This window comes from Chiloscyllium plagiosum, unplaced genomic scaffold, assembly GCF_037043375.1.
Source record: "Chiloscyllium plagiosum isolate Xiang-an unplaced genomic scaffold, Cpla_swu_hap1 HiC_scaffold_4, whole genome shotgun sequence".
Taxonomy (NCBI): Eukaryota; Metazoa; Chordata; class Chondrichthyes; order Orectolobiformes; family Hemiscylliidae; genus Chiloscyllium; species Chiloscyllium plagiosum.
In genome coordinates this window covers 35,840,900-35,856,203 of record NW_028270142.1, presented here as the reverse complement: position 1 = coordinate 35,856,203, position 15,304 = coordinate 35,840,900, and the positions used below count along the sequence as shown (strand labels likewise).

At 37.5% G+C, this 15,304-nt stretch overlaps 1 protein-coding gene across 4 annotated transcripts in view; it reads right to left on the bottom strand.

The window, feature by feature from the left end:
- golga4 (golgin A4) overlaps positions 1-15,304 on the bottom strand; it is a 192,005-nt gene that overhangs the window by 71,694 nt on the left and 105,007 nt on the right. For all 4 annotated transcript variants that reach the window (XM_087986136.1, XM_087986137.1, XM_087986138.1 and 1 more), the window contains 3 exons: positions 14,167-14,345; positions 9,944-10,072; positions 7,376-7,531 (listed from right to left, as the gene is read on the bottom strand). In XM_087986136.1, the coding sequence (XP_087842262.1) occupies positions 7,376-7,531; positions 9,944-10,072; positions 14,167-14,345 (464 nt within the window). The remainder of the gene's footprint in view (positions 1-7,375; positions 7,532-9,943; positions 10,073-14,166; positions 14,346-15,304) is intronic.

Genomic DNA, 15,304 nt, shown 5'->3' with positions numbered 1-15,304 from the left:
GAATGGTCAGGAAGTAGCTATTTTAAACATAACATCTGCATAGAGAATTCTCTTTTTTCCTGAAAAGTGAACATGGGTGTGCATGCATATATAATTGCGTGCTTTGGATTATGAGAATAAACATTTTTACTTTCATACTTCTGTATATGTTAACCAGTTATCGCATTTTCATTGAATAAATTTTGCTTTAACAATGATCCACTAATTGTGCATTTGAAGAACCCTGTTTGGTAGATCTTATTACCTAAAGCATAATGTCAATAAGGTTTCTAATTAACCACCTTGGAAACTGAGAAAAGTATTTTTATTGCACAGTGTGACTCAAGGACTGGGGAGACTGAAACTACAATGCTTCAGTTTTGATTGCAACATAATAGTGCCTTATTCATTTTTATTTCTGTTGGTATCTGGAGTTGCATTAATTTTCAAGTGTTAAATGGGGGAATACTGTCAAGTTCTTCATGAAGTATTGGCATAAGTGCGCCATGTGAACATATGAATTAGGATTAGGCCACTCTACCCATCAAGCCTGCTCTTCCATTGAATAGGAACATGGCTGATCTGATTAGTCATATTCTAATCTACCACCAATAAATTATTACACATTGCTCATCAGGAATCTATTTACCTCTGAATTAAAACATTCAAAGACTCTGCTTCCACCACGTTACATAGAAAGGAGTTCGAAAGAAATGCAACTGTTCCCTCATCAATCTTAAATGGAAAATCCTTTTTTTTTACAAAAAGAGAAACCTTTAAACAGCTAACTTCCTTTAAAAGGAAACATCTTTAAAACATCCAGCTTATTTAGCCACTTACTCTTTTAAACTCCAGCAGACCTAGGTCTAATCCGTTCACCTCTCTTCACAAGACAAACCATCCATTCAAGCTTACACCTGAAACCTACTGTGAACTGCTTCCAATGCATTTACATCCTTTTTAAAATAAGGAGACCAATACTTTACACAGTATCCAAAATGTATCTTACCACTTTGTTGTGTAACTAAAGCATAACCTCCCTTAGAATCATAGAATCCCTACAGTGCAGAAGCAGGCCATTTAGCCCATCGAGTCGATTCTGACCCTCTGAAAAGTATCCCACCAAACGTGAAGCCCTGTATTTCCCATCCCAATCCACTTAGCCTGATCCCTGGACACTATGGGCAATTTAGCATAACCTATCTATCTTTGGATGTGGGAGGAAACCCTTGCAAACAGCATGCTAACTCCATATAGACAGCACCTGAGGGTAGAATCGAACCCTGGTCCCTGGCACTGGGAAGCAGCCATGCTAATCACTGAGCCACTTCGCCACTCATTACTTGTGCATTCAATTCTTCTTGCAGAAAAAAAAGTGTTTTATTAGTTTTCTGAATGACATGTTTGACATACATGCAAATCTTCTGCAATTTATGCATTGGGACACCCAGATCTACCTGCAATTTTTCACTGTTTATGTAATATGTTTCTTTCCAATCTTACCTATCTAAATAGCCAATTTCACATTTTACCATATGAAATGCAGTTTGTCAGATCATTTCCCTTTCATATAATCTGGAAAAGTTCCTTTAAAGCCTTGTGTCTTCTTCACAACTTACCTTGTGTCATCAGCAAATTTAGCAAACAAAACTTTGATCTCCTCATTCAAGACATTTACATAAATTATAACAAGGTGAGGCCCCATATTAATCCCTTTAGCCTATGCTCACATTGTAACTGGAATTTATGTCTAAATTCCATTGGCTAAGACTACAAGCTGAGAAAGTGTATCAGTGAGAAGCAATTACAGATCTCCATATTTAACTGTGCACATGAGGAAACAGGTAAAATTGACTGCAACTTCTGATAATACTGATGACCAGATAATGAAGCAAAATGTGGATGAATATCCCCAACCTTGGTTGAATGCTCCATTGCTCTTGCATTAAAACCGTAGCTGCATTTTTAAGATCAAGGAAGGAGCATCCAAATCATACAAATTAAACACATATTAAAAAGGGTCAGTTGTGCCAACTGATTTAGCACAAGCTACAGCAAAATGAATTTGTCCTATCCTTAAGTTAGACTACTGTGAGAACATTGTGTGCAATTCTAGTCTCCTTCCTATCGGAAGGATGCTGTGAAACTTGAAAGGGTTCAGAAAAGATTTACAAGCATGTTGCCATTATTGGAGGATTTGACCTTGAACGAGAGGCTGAATAGACTGGGGCTGTTTTCCCTGGAGCATTGGAGGCTGAGGGGTGACCTTATAGAGGTTTACAAACTCATGAGGGGCATGGATAGGATAAATAGACAAAGTCTTTTCCCTGAGATGGGGGAGTCCAAAACTAGAGGGCATTGGTTTAGGGTGAGAGGGGAAAGATATAAAAAGGGACCGAAGGGGCAACTTTTTCATGCAGAGGACAATGTGTGTTTGGAATGAGCTGCTGGAGGACGTGGTGGATGCTGGTACAAATGCAACATTTAAAAGGCATCTGGATGGGCATATAAATAGGAAGGGTTTGAAAGGATATGGGCCAAGTGCTGGCAAATGGGACTAGATTAGGTTGGGATATCTGGTCGGTGTGGACAAGTTGGACCAAAGGGTCTGTTTCCCTGCTGTTATCTCTATGACTCTAAGTTACAATAAGACATTGATTTTGGATACTCAGTTCCATGGCAACCACAAACTGCAACCTGATTTTAACATAGCTAGAATATAAAACGCCAATCCAATAAAAACATTCATTTTTATTGATCATGTTTTGCCATAATTCTACTATATTACTTTTATCATGTACTGCGCATCTTAATGGGTGAAGTGATATGAGGAAGTGGTTAAAAAAATTTTAATCATGAGAGCGCCCATCTTTCAGAATTTCAAAGTACAGAAGAACCTTGACTATCCGAATATTGTATTATCAGGCAACATCGCAAGGTCCTGATGCTTGGCTATACTATGTTATCTGGCATTCAATTATCCGGAATTCTATTAAACGAACGAAATACACCCTCCTGTGTCCTCTGGATAATCGAGGTTTCTCTGTATGTGAAATTGTAAAAGAACAGAACTGGAGATCTAAGATACTCCATAATATCTATTTAGTCATTTATACATTTTATCTGCCTTCTAAATGCAAATCAGATATGGCTGACATATAAATAAGCTGTGATTCAACTTAAAAAAAAAATTGGGTTTTAATTATTTGAGGCATAGACCAAAGTCAACATATTACTCAAGCTTTCCTTTGAGTTAAGTTGAAGATGAATCAATGCCTTGCTCACAATTAACAAACAAAGTAATGTTCTTGTATAGTGCAACACTTTGTTCAGGCGCTGGAGGATCTAAGTGGAGCAATGGAGTACGTCACCAGTATCCACTTCTTCACTGCCACAAGTCAAAAGAAAATACAACTTCTCTTCCATGATTTAGCAAGATCTCTTTTTATTGCACTGTGGCATGAATATCAGTACCTCGATTCCCTGCCATAAAACACTCAAGATTTCAGACAATCATCTTTGAAGCAATCTATTTTCTTTCATTAAGATCATTTACCAGCAGATTAAGAAGCCAAGAACAGCTCTGTTATACAATTGAAAGTTAGGTAATATTAGAACAATTTAAATCCTGACCACGTGCATCTGTCACTTGAAGTAATATATAAAAATATTGAAAGCAAGCACAACTCTCAACCAAAGCAGATGGAAAGACTGAGAATGACAAAGCAAAATCAATCAACATATGCTTTCAACTGCAGCATTTAACTCTAATGTGCAGTCTTTGCAAACAATAAATTGATGACTACAGAACTGTGGATGTGCACTGAATAGCAAAATAAGCAAAAATAAAAGAGGCCTCATAATCAGCTAAGAATATAAATTAATCAAAATAACCGACATACAAAGCACTAAAAATGCTGCTTCTTGATAAATAGGAAAAGAATAAACTGCTACAAACAATGCAGAAGAAACAATGAGATATGTCATTAAGGCATTTACAGGGACTGAGAAAAGCATGTGTAGCACAGCATGAGAACAAGAAGGCACAGGTGAGAAGTCTAAAGTAATTTTTATTAGAACCAGTTCACATGAAGAATACAAACATTTGGATTGCCCGCTGTGGAGGATAAAGATATGCCTTCAAAAGATAATGACAATAAATGTAGGTTCCAAACAGGTGAATTAAATGACAAAAACTCCTTGTACTTGCAAAGCATCTTGTATGTTAAGCTAAAATTGTGGAATTTTACACGATGAAGCAGCTGGTGAGCAAAGCAATCATTAGCAGTGAAGCATCTGGCGAGCCAGGGCAGGACTTCGCCCAGTGCAGGTGAAAGCTTGCCCAGCACTGGGGAGAGTGAGCCCACATGAGGAAAGCCCAGTATGGAGTGAGTGCAGGCTACTGGCTAAAGAAAAGACTTCGAACTTAATTTTTCTACTTTATAAGAATTGTCGTGATGAACTTCTTAAACTTGTTTCTTTCTTTTTCTAGTTTGTACCCAACATGGCACCTGAAATGGCGACATTGTAAACTTTTCACTGCACTCCTCTATTTGAGTACATGTGACAATAAAGACGGTAAACAGATCTCTGACAAGGCCCCAGCAATCCCCTCCCTTAGTATCCTAGGATAGCTCCCATCAGGCCTTAAGGGCTTACAGAACTTAATGTTTTTCAAGACACTCAGCACCACCTCATTACTAATATTAACTCCCATAATAATGCATTTTGGTAGAAGAACAACATAGAAGAAACATAACAATACATGCTCAATGGTATAAGTTTTAGTGGCATACAGAAAGAGACACACCTCTGGTTTCACGCAAATAATTCTCTGAAGGTGGTCAGGTAACCTGTTACAGTTGTTAAGGCAGCTTGTGGGATCCTCGGAATTATAAATAGAGGCATGGAATATGAAAGCAAGGAAGTGATGCTATACTTTCACAAATCATTGATCAGACTACATTTGAATACGGCATTCAGTAGTGGGCACTTTATTAAAGGAAGGATGTTAAAGGCCTGGCGACAGGGCAAAGGAGGTTTACTGGAAAGATATAGGAATGAGAGATTTTAAATACAATGAAAAATTATAGAAATTGAGCTTATTCTATTTTGAACAAAGAAGATTAAGAAGTGATCTTATTGTGGTGTTCAGAATTATAAACAATTTTGATAGGGTAAAGAAAGATATTTTGTTTTCACCAGTTGTTATGTTGCTAACTAGGGGTCACAATTTCAAGACTGTCAGCAAGAGAACTAGGAATGAGATGAGGAGAAACTTCTTTACTCATAGTTGCTAAGATCTGGAACGCTCTGCCGAGGTTGGGGGTGGATGCATATGATATTTCTAAAGATAGCTGGATATATCTTTGCAAGTGATTCATTTAGAGAGTTACGGAGATAGGGCTGGAGAATGGTGACTAGTTCAGTCACTCTTTCAGGCCTCTATTTTCTTCATCGACTTTTCTATTCTCATCTTAATCTCTTCTTCAGGTCCCAAGGCATACAGGAAAGTCGATAGAAAGTAGCATTGCGGGTTTTTCTCTTGACACAGGTTTGAGTTTTCTTATGGTGCATACATCTTTCGTTGTCCCAAACTTACTTCTCACTTCTGTATCACATCCACACCTTCTATCATTTGTCTTAATGAGATTAAATTAGCAACTCATTCCAGTATGACACCATCCTTAGTCAATATTTGCTCTTACTTCTTGTAATGTATTCCTTCTAATGATTTTTTTTTGTTATTTATCCTTAATCTATATTTAAAGTTGTAGGTTTTCCTTTATCGATATTTTGTCAGGTCTCTTTGGTTCTGCAAGTAGCACTTATGTCACCGTTTAACTGGCTTATTGCATCCTTGCCTCATAATTTTAACCTCAGGAGTGACTTTACTCTGAATATTTGTTCCATGTACAAATTGAATAATTTTTGCAACAGTACATAATCTCATCAAACTCCTCTCTACACTTGAAAGATTTCCAACTGTCCATCTTCTAGTCTAATGCTTGGTGTTTCATACTTTTAGTGTCACATTTCAGCCACACGTCTATTAGCTTTTGGAAATAAACATGATCCAATGCTTTTTTTTTGTAGTTGATTTCTTCAAGATACTTACCAGATCCACTCGAGGTCTAAAGACTTTAAACAGAAGGATGAGTATGTGTAGGATGATGGACTATATGTTGATGGACAATCAATGAAGAAGCTTTTTCTTTTGAGGATTCCTACCTCATGGTTGGGCATTCCCAATAGATTCAAGGACAGGTAATAAGTCCAGAATCAGAAGTTAATTTTCTTGTTGCAAGGGAGAAATTGACAAGTAAATGAACAAGCTTGTAGTGAACAGTCACAGTTCTGTGCACGTGAGGTCAACACTTGGAAGTATTTCACTCCTGCCATATATGGCTGTAGCTTGACTGATTTGAAAACAAATAATTATGAAATAAAGAAGAAAATCTGGGATAGATTTATTTGCCCAGTTTATGAGTGCTGAATTTGGTAACTCAATTAATGTTCTTCATTAACTTTTTTTTAATTCAATGTCCTTATGCACATTTGTTCACTTGACATGCCCTGCACTAATCTGTACAATCAAATGAAATCCTTTGCACCTTCAAATAATCCATCCTAAATTGTTAATTATATTGCTTCTTCTTTTAGAGGTGGGGATGAGAGAGAGAGAGAGAGAGAGAGAGAGAGAGAGAGAGAGACAGCTGCCAAAGAATTCAACCACATTGGAGGGCAGTTTGAAGGAATTGTCAACTTCAGTTCCATCAATATTTCTGTCCAAGTATCAAGGATCTTGTATAAGTGACAATTGAGAAAACTGCCTTTCCAAGTCTGGCTACAACCAGGCTTGTTGCACAATACTTGTGGAGTGCCTACATGCTCTATCTCATGATCTGATAATATAAATTCGTAATGAAGAGGTGAAGTCAGTCCATCCTCAGATTGGTACACTCATCATTGGCCCAGCATGAGACTAGCAGACTAGTCCTTCAAGACTTAGCTAGCAGTGATAGCCTTGAGGCACACTTGGTAATGGACACTGAAATCTCCTACCATGCATAATGTCTGTGTACTTGGTACCCTTAGTGCTTTTCCAATTGCTGTTTAATTCAGAGTACTGAATCATCAGCTGAGGGAGAACAGGAGCATTAGTTAGTAGAAGAATTTCTCACATATGTGAACTCCATATGTATAAATCTCTGCACCATAGTGACTTACCACTTGGAAATTTGCTTGAGATACAAGAAACTGTTTCTTTAAAGCTTCTTAAGGCAATAAACTATGGGCATTTCACTTACAAGATGATTTAGAAATGGACTGACAAATTGAGATACGTTCAATTATTTTTCTACAAATTACAGTTAATCCCTGACGCTTGGCTTACCGTTTTCAAGGTTTCCAATTCTGCTTGCAAATCCTGGATTTGATTAGTTGCTTGAGTCTGAACTGCCTGCTTTTGTAATTCCTGTTCTTCTAATGCCAACACAGTTTGCTGTTCTTTCTCCTGTTGCTCTGCTTGGTACTCAGCATGACACTTGTCCTGCCAAAAATGGATTACGCCATATGAACAACTATTTCCATATCAGCATATAACTCGTCCCCATGAAAAACGGTGCTTGAAAGTTGTGGTCCTATACACATCTTTGATTTTTAAAGTTGTGTACTTAATTCAAATAATTAATATAAACAAAATGAACATGCCAACCAAGTACATCACACGTCAGTCAACATGCATAAGAGTTAACTTAAATTGAGCAAATGATATGCTGCTTACTAAAATAAACTGATCCCTGAAAATAATTAGTCGGGTGATTGAAAATTAATGCTGCTTAGTTGAAACAATGTCAGATTGCTGGCCCAATCTTTTCATAATTGCTTCTCCAGTACAAAACGGTCACATAGCAATATACTAGAAAGGGAGTGAGAAGAGCTTTAAGTGATCAAGAATCAGATCACTTACTCTTACTTGGTATTTAACACATGCTGCTGATTGATACCAGATAGCTCTGCTGGATCAATGATCATCCCCAGTAGAAGCCCTACCACTGCAATGACACGATTCAAGTTTGGCTAAAGTTGCCTCAATTAGCTTGAATCAATCAAACAGTAGTCAAATCATGTACATCATTTCAACAAGAATCATTTTAATATTTGTTCACAAACATTCTATGCAATACTTTTCAACTTGTGATATTGGACAGTTTCCAATTCTGATTTAGAAGCTCATAGGCTAGGCTAGGGCCTTGTAAATTCTTTGATTGGTTTTGGTTTTGGACAGAAAGACAAACTCAGTGCTTTACTCGTGATGTGCGTTTCTTAAATACAAGACCGCATCATTAAAATCAAGGAAAAACTAGCAACCAGAATGTTCTGAAAATGTGTTGCTGGAAAAGCGCAGCAGGTCAGGCAGCATCCAGAGAACAGGAGAATCGACGTTTTGGGCATAAGCCCTTCTTCAGGAATGAGGAAAGTTTGTCCAGCAGGCTAAGATAAAAGGTAGGGAGGAGGGACTTGGGGGAGGGGCGTCGGAAATGTGATAGGTGGAAAGAGGTCAAGGTGAGGGTGATAGGTCAGACTGGGGTAGGGGCGGAGAGGTCGGGAAGAAGATTGCAGGTTAGGAAGGCGGTGCTGAATTCGATGGATTAGAGCTTCTGTGCAGAGGAGATGGCCTGGGGGGTGCAGTGAGAGAGGGAATGTTCCAACCAGAATGTTCTACCAATGCAAGAAATACATTTTAATAGAGGGAACTATAACCCCTAAGAGCTAAAAAGGGTTTTTTTTTTGATTGGTATCTTATTATGTCTTGTTGAAACATGGTAAATAAGGTTGGCAAGCTGCTTGGCACTATTATAGTGATAATGGAGACTAGCCTTGAAAATAGCAAGATTGGGTAATAAATATTCTGAATACTAGGTATTCAAGAACGATCTGAAAGGAAAGTCATATTGATTGAGAATATTATAGTCTTGGAACGAGACAATATCTATACGGTCAAGCGAATCTATTTGGTCAAAGATAATAGAGTTACTTGTGAAATACTTGGTGTGTTCCACAGGCCATCAATTAACAAGAAAGATATAAAGTAAATTTGCCAGGAAATTAAAGTGTGAAAAGACTTCAAGAATATTGATTATACAACTTTCAAATTATTCTCTTAGAGACTAAGATAGTACAGGGCCATGATGGTAAGAGCTTCTGAAGTATCTGCAGGTTAATTTTGGTACGTTTTTGGTGCAACAAGGAGAGGAGACACTATTGGATTTGGTTTTTGAGAATAAGTAGGGTCAAGGCCGAGGGAGCAAATCAGTATAGGCAGTTCTTTGAGAAAACTGGCATGACGCATAGACAGTAAAGAAAAAAGGTTTAGAATAAGAGGAGAAAGTGCTGCAAAAACATGCAATACTCAAAACAGGATAAAGTACCAGCAAAATAACAGGAGAGATCAAGGTCATATTTGGTCCTAGGGGTCACCATCATGATGTTCTGGGTGAGGTTAGGTGGGAAGACTACAAAAGGGAATACTACTGAAAAGTAGTCTTTGGGATGGCTCAGTGGTTAGCACAGGGACCCAGGTTCGATTCCCACTTTAGGCAACGGTCTGTGTGGAGTTTGCACATTCTCCGTGTCTGCGTGGGGTTCCTCTGGGTGCTTCAGATTCACCTCACAATCCAAAGATGTGCAAGTTAGGTGAATTGGCCATACTAGATTACCCATTGTGTTCAGGGATGTGTCGGTTAGGTGCATTAGAATGAGATAAATGTAGAATTGTAGGGGAATGGGTCTGGTGGGTTACTCTTCGGAAGGTTGGTGTGGACTTGTTGGGCCAAAGGGCCTGTTTCCACACTGTAGGGATTCTATGATTCCTTGTTTCACAGCATATATTAAACATGACATAGGAAATGATCCACCTATTCTAGCTTGCAGTAAAAAGCTGAGGTTACATGATACATACCAGAGCCTTTTTTAACTGTTCCTGAAACTCCTGCTGAGAAGCTTGCAACTGCTTCGTAAACTCCTTTTCTTTGCAGGTCAGTTCTTCCATATGACTTTTCTCCAGTTCTCCAATGCGATCTTCAGAGGACTTGTAAAGGAAGAGACACATTTATAACATTATATTTCCATGTTTTTTGTGGAAAGCTAAAGGACATTTGCTATTTGGATTGATGTTTTTTGTTTAAATAAATAAACTGCAATCAAGAAAACCTTTACAAATAGTTCTTTTTGTCTTGGCCATATTATAATACACTTCAGTTACTTAAAATCCATAATCTTAGAACAATTTCTACAAATTTTTATTGTATATTAACATAGCATGATTCAGTTGAATGCTAATTCCCTCTCTTAAATGTCTGCACCTTCTCCTTCTCATGGCACAATCCCACACAAATGCAGTAAATGCATAATTTGCCCTATTACTTCCTTTTTCCTCACTCTTGAGGACTCCAAACATTCTTGCCTAATGCAACAGTAATTATGTGCATTTCTTTCAATCTCATACGTTACACATGGTTCAAAATGTGGTCTGTGGCCACAGAAATCCTTGCCATTCAATTCTCCTTTATGATTGCTTCTAGTAATATTTTCTCCTTTCTGTTAAAGCTGAGATAGCTGTGGACTGGTTCTAGTTTCACTCTCCATCACATTCACCAATATTCAAATAGTGATTGGAGAGTAAGATGTACACAGGATTCCTGTTTTGGCTTTCTTCATTGCCTGGCAGTCACATATGTCTTCTCATCCTGAATGGTTTCAATTTTACTATTACTGAGTCTAGTTTTTAACTTCAGATAACTAACTGAAGCTAAATTCTACCAGCTGCTACACTGGGAATTTAAACATGAGTTCTCAGAACATTAGCCTGGCCTTTGGATTACTGGCCCAATAACACTAACATTGTGGTACTATCCCCTTGTTCCAATGTGACTGATGACATCCTCGGAGTTCTTCCTCAAATCGTACTCAAGATTGTAAATAAAAGGCTTGTTTGCCTGTGTTACAATTTCCAAACATCAGTTCCTTCGTTGAGCTTTTCCTCTCACTTTGCTTCACTATCTCTCTTTCTATCCAAGGCAAAAAACAGTCTACAGTCATAAATTATAGGATCAGGGTCTCGTTCTACATAAAGTGTATTTTTTCCCATAAATAGGTCATTTGGATCCACATTCAATTAGATTGTGGTTGATCTGGCTATGGTCTTAACTCCAGTTTCCTGTCTGTATCTATGACTCTCTTCTCTTTTAGAAGTTTAAATGTATTCAAAGCTAAGTTAATTAAACAGCGGCCCCAACTACCTTCTGAAGAAGAGAATTCCACATTGGAATGACTCTTGGAGAGTAAAGGGGAGATCTCTTTTGTTTAAGTTGTCTCTTAGTTTTTGTCTTCCCAACACCAAGAAATATCCTCCTGGTGGTCGATACTAAACAATTCTCTCAACATCTTAAATAACGGATATGGCATCGGGCCAGGTCAGTTCCACTTCAATAACTTTGCTTTCTTTATCTCTTCTAAGCAATGACATGAGGATAGGAGCCTCCCCCCAACGAGCTCACTTTGCATCATCATGTTGCCTCACATCACATAACTTTGCATCATCCAATGACACTGGTTAGAACCTTAAAAATCTCACAACACCAGGTTAGAATCCAAGAGGTAATGTGGAAGTACAAACTTTTGGAGCTCTGCTCCTTCATCAGCCATCTAGTGACGAAAGTTTGTACTTGCAAATAAACCTGTTCAACTATCATCTGATGTTGGGTGATTTTTAACTTTGTCCACCCCAGTCCAACACTGGCACCTCCACATACTGATTATAACATCGAGGGAAACGTTAACCTTTCATTACTCTCACTTCCAGCTTCTCTTCTAAGAAACACAATATCTTTTCAACTTTGCCCAGTGTAGCAAAAGCTTCTTCGTGCCTAGGACAGTATTTTGTGGGCACTTCCTCCTATTTAGTATGGTTTAAATTAATTGCTGCTACATCTGGATGACCAAATGCGAATTTGGCGATCAACTGGCTGAGCATCTTGAGGCTATTGTCAGGATCTGCTTGTGATCTCCACAAGACTCACCACTGAATAATCCTACTCGCTTTAGTCCACCTACCATAGTTTGCTGCACTAATCACATGTTTCAGGAGAACTTGCTCATTTTTCTCCTTCACAACCTTCTAGTCTGCAAATTGAATTCAGCAATTGGAAAATGTACTATTTCATTGTCATTTTCTTGCATTAAGGAGTCTGATAACATAGTGTCTCTATAAACATCTGGGTAAAAAGTAAACTAAATTTGTGCCTCAAGCATAAATACTTCATTCAAATTCAATGTTAATACAGGCTAGATTTGAAACTGGCACTAGCCTGATATTTTGGTGTTCACATATCTGCTGTATCTTTGAAGACAAATGTTTCATCCATTCATACTTGGATTGCTTGCATTTTCAGTTTCTTACTTGCTTTTCTTGAGTTTCGCGGTGTCTCTTTTTCTCCTTTATCCATCATCTTTTCTGAGGCCTATTTGTTCTTTCCATTCATTGCCTCACTAAAAAAGCCTTTACATGTGATATTAATTTCCACTGTCTACAAGGTAAACAAAAAGATTGCCAACCAGTTCTCGTTGACAGGACTGTGCATTCCAGTTAGTCACTCCTCTCTTTTTGTTCTCACTTTCTACCTGACCAGCCCACCTTGAATTGTTCAATCTTACTCCATTCTCACAAATAATGCATTCACAATCTCTCTTGAAGAGAAAACAAAAATGAAGATACAGCATTTCAGATCATTTCAAATTTCAAAATACATCACTGTATGGTAATGAAATCAAGATGCTTTGAAAAGAACCAGTCATTTTCATTTATATTAGATTAGTTTTCATATTTCTATATTGCAGTGACTTAAATACATCCTATGGTTAAATGAAAAGCACATTTGAATTTCAGTGTTGAACATTTGCAGTCCATGTCTCAGCTACAGTGTAATCAGCTTGCTGAAACATTACTGTAGCTTTAGAATCATAAAACATTCCACATGTCTACTTGTCAAGTTATATCCAATCAAATCAGGCTTATTGCAGTTTTGCGGTCAAATCTAAAACAATGCAATGCAAGTTAAATTCTACAGCACTACAGAATTTAATTCACAAGTTAATAAAATCTAATACAATTATCTAGACACATGCAAAAAACAGCTACTAAACCACAACTCAATGCCACATAACATATATGTTAAAAACATACATCCTCACTTGCACTACTCCATAAGGTTTTACTCATTATTGTTGACTGTCAACTCAGAAAATTCAGTTTTAAAATAAAGACTATTAAATGTATGTAACTTCTTGCCTTGTTGTGACAGAAGACTTGACCACAATTGGTTCCTTGCTGCCATAATCTGTAATGCTATTTATCAAGATGTCCCCATTACTTCACATTTATTTTGGAAAAACCACATCACAGAAATCACTGAATTTATATGAGCAATGAGCATATTTACTTCACCTCTGAAATTTGGACCATTTTTAAATAGAATTTTTGCAGTGTGGAAGCAGGTCATTTGGCCTCAAGTCCAAACTGACCCTCTGAAGACCATCCCACTCAGTCCCACACTGTCCCTGTAGCCCTGCATTCCCATGGCTAATCCACCTAGCCTGCAAACTACAGGGCAATTTAGTATGACCAATCCACCTAACCTGCACATCTTTAGACTGAGGGGGGAAACTGGAACACTTGAAGGAAACCCATGCAAACAGGGGGAGAATGTGCAAACTCGACATAATTGCCCAAGGGTGGATTCGATCCCAGGTCCCTGGTGCTGTGAGGCAGCAGTGCTAACCACCAAGCCAACCGGTAATTCAACTGAGAGGTGTCCAAAGTTTTCAATTTTAATTTAACATAGAGACACTTTTTTATTTTAAAGACTTTAATAGGCCTCAGCGTAATTTCACTCTTCCAGCCGAAGGTTTTTCCTTCATCTCTGACGTAAGTGTAAATTTCAAAATTCACACTTTTTAATCATGACTTGCTTTATTGAGAAAAGATTAGATTCACCTATAATTTCCAGTGTGTCAAGGATTAGAGACCAAATCAGTTATCAGTTCCACAGCATAGAGAAATAAATTCAGCAACTTCAGAAAGAATTTTCACACCAACTCTACATTATTAGCCATTAGTTTTCTTACCTTCATGACAGTAACAACTTCCAGCTTAACCCGTGAAAGCTCCTGTTGAAAGTTCTTTTGTTGTTCTTCATTTGCTTCCTCCATAGCTTTTAACCGTTTTTCCATCTCTTGCTTCAGTTTTTTACGCTTATCTTCAGATTTCTGAGCTGAGCCCAGTGCTTTCTCGAGCTCCTCAAATGCTAGAGAAACAAAGATCAAAACTTTCGTGATGTGCACCTCATAGTTGGGTCAACCAGATCAACATTCAAATATACAGAGATGTTGAACAATCACAAGTTAGGAGTAATTCATCCAAACTTTTAGTAGCCTGAAGCTGCTCTGCTCTTGAAAGACAACGTATCTGATGCTGAAAGGCAAAATGAAGCAATAAGCTTTACAATTAAATCTTGATACTCAAATATATAGTACCAGATTGCATCCACCACTGAAAGTTGATGAGCAGAAACTTCACACATATTCTTCAAGTGTTTAACATGTATTTGACCAAATTAGGTTTTGTGAGATATGGCTTAGAAGTGGACCAACGTAAGTACAGGAGTGAATATATTTCAAGAGAAATGGAAACTGAAGTTATTGAAGTTTGAACCTACATCTATTAGAATTTCCATTCGAAGTTATACTTCTAGCTTTGAAATATTAGCATGCCATTTTCAAATATGGCAAATGTTTTCTCAAAAAGCTAGAATATCATTGTCTAAGTTCTTCTATTACTTTAAAGGATTGGTGCAGACTAATTCTTAACTCAAGATACCAATGTAATTAATGACTCTAGAGGCTACCGAGAACCATCAAAGTCTTTGCAGTTATGGGGAGAAATAGCCAACAACTATACAATCCGCCTTTTTTTTTAACCATTTTATTGAATACAACTGTCATGACAAGAATGTACAAAGTATCTAAGTAGTACAAATCTCAGTTTATGCTTTTCTAAAAGGCTACTTTTGTCTACAGAATTCCATAAATGGTGAGTTCTTTTGCTATAATCTACCTTTTCTCATAATATTTTTATACTTCTTAAAATTATCAAATAATGCTCACTAAAGTATTTTAAAAATGATTTGCAATACTTCATTCAGTAAATAACTTTCAAAAATAAAATGTCCTATTAGTTTAGGATTTATTTGCACATATTGGCCCA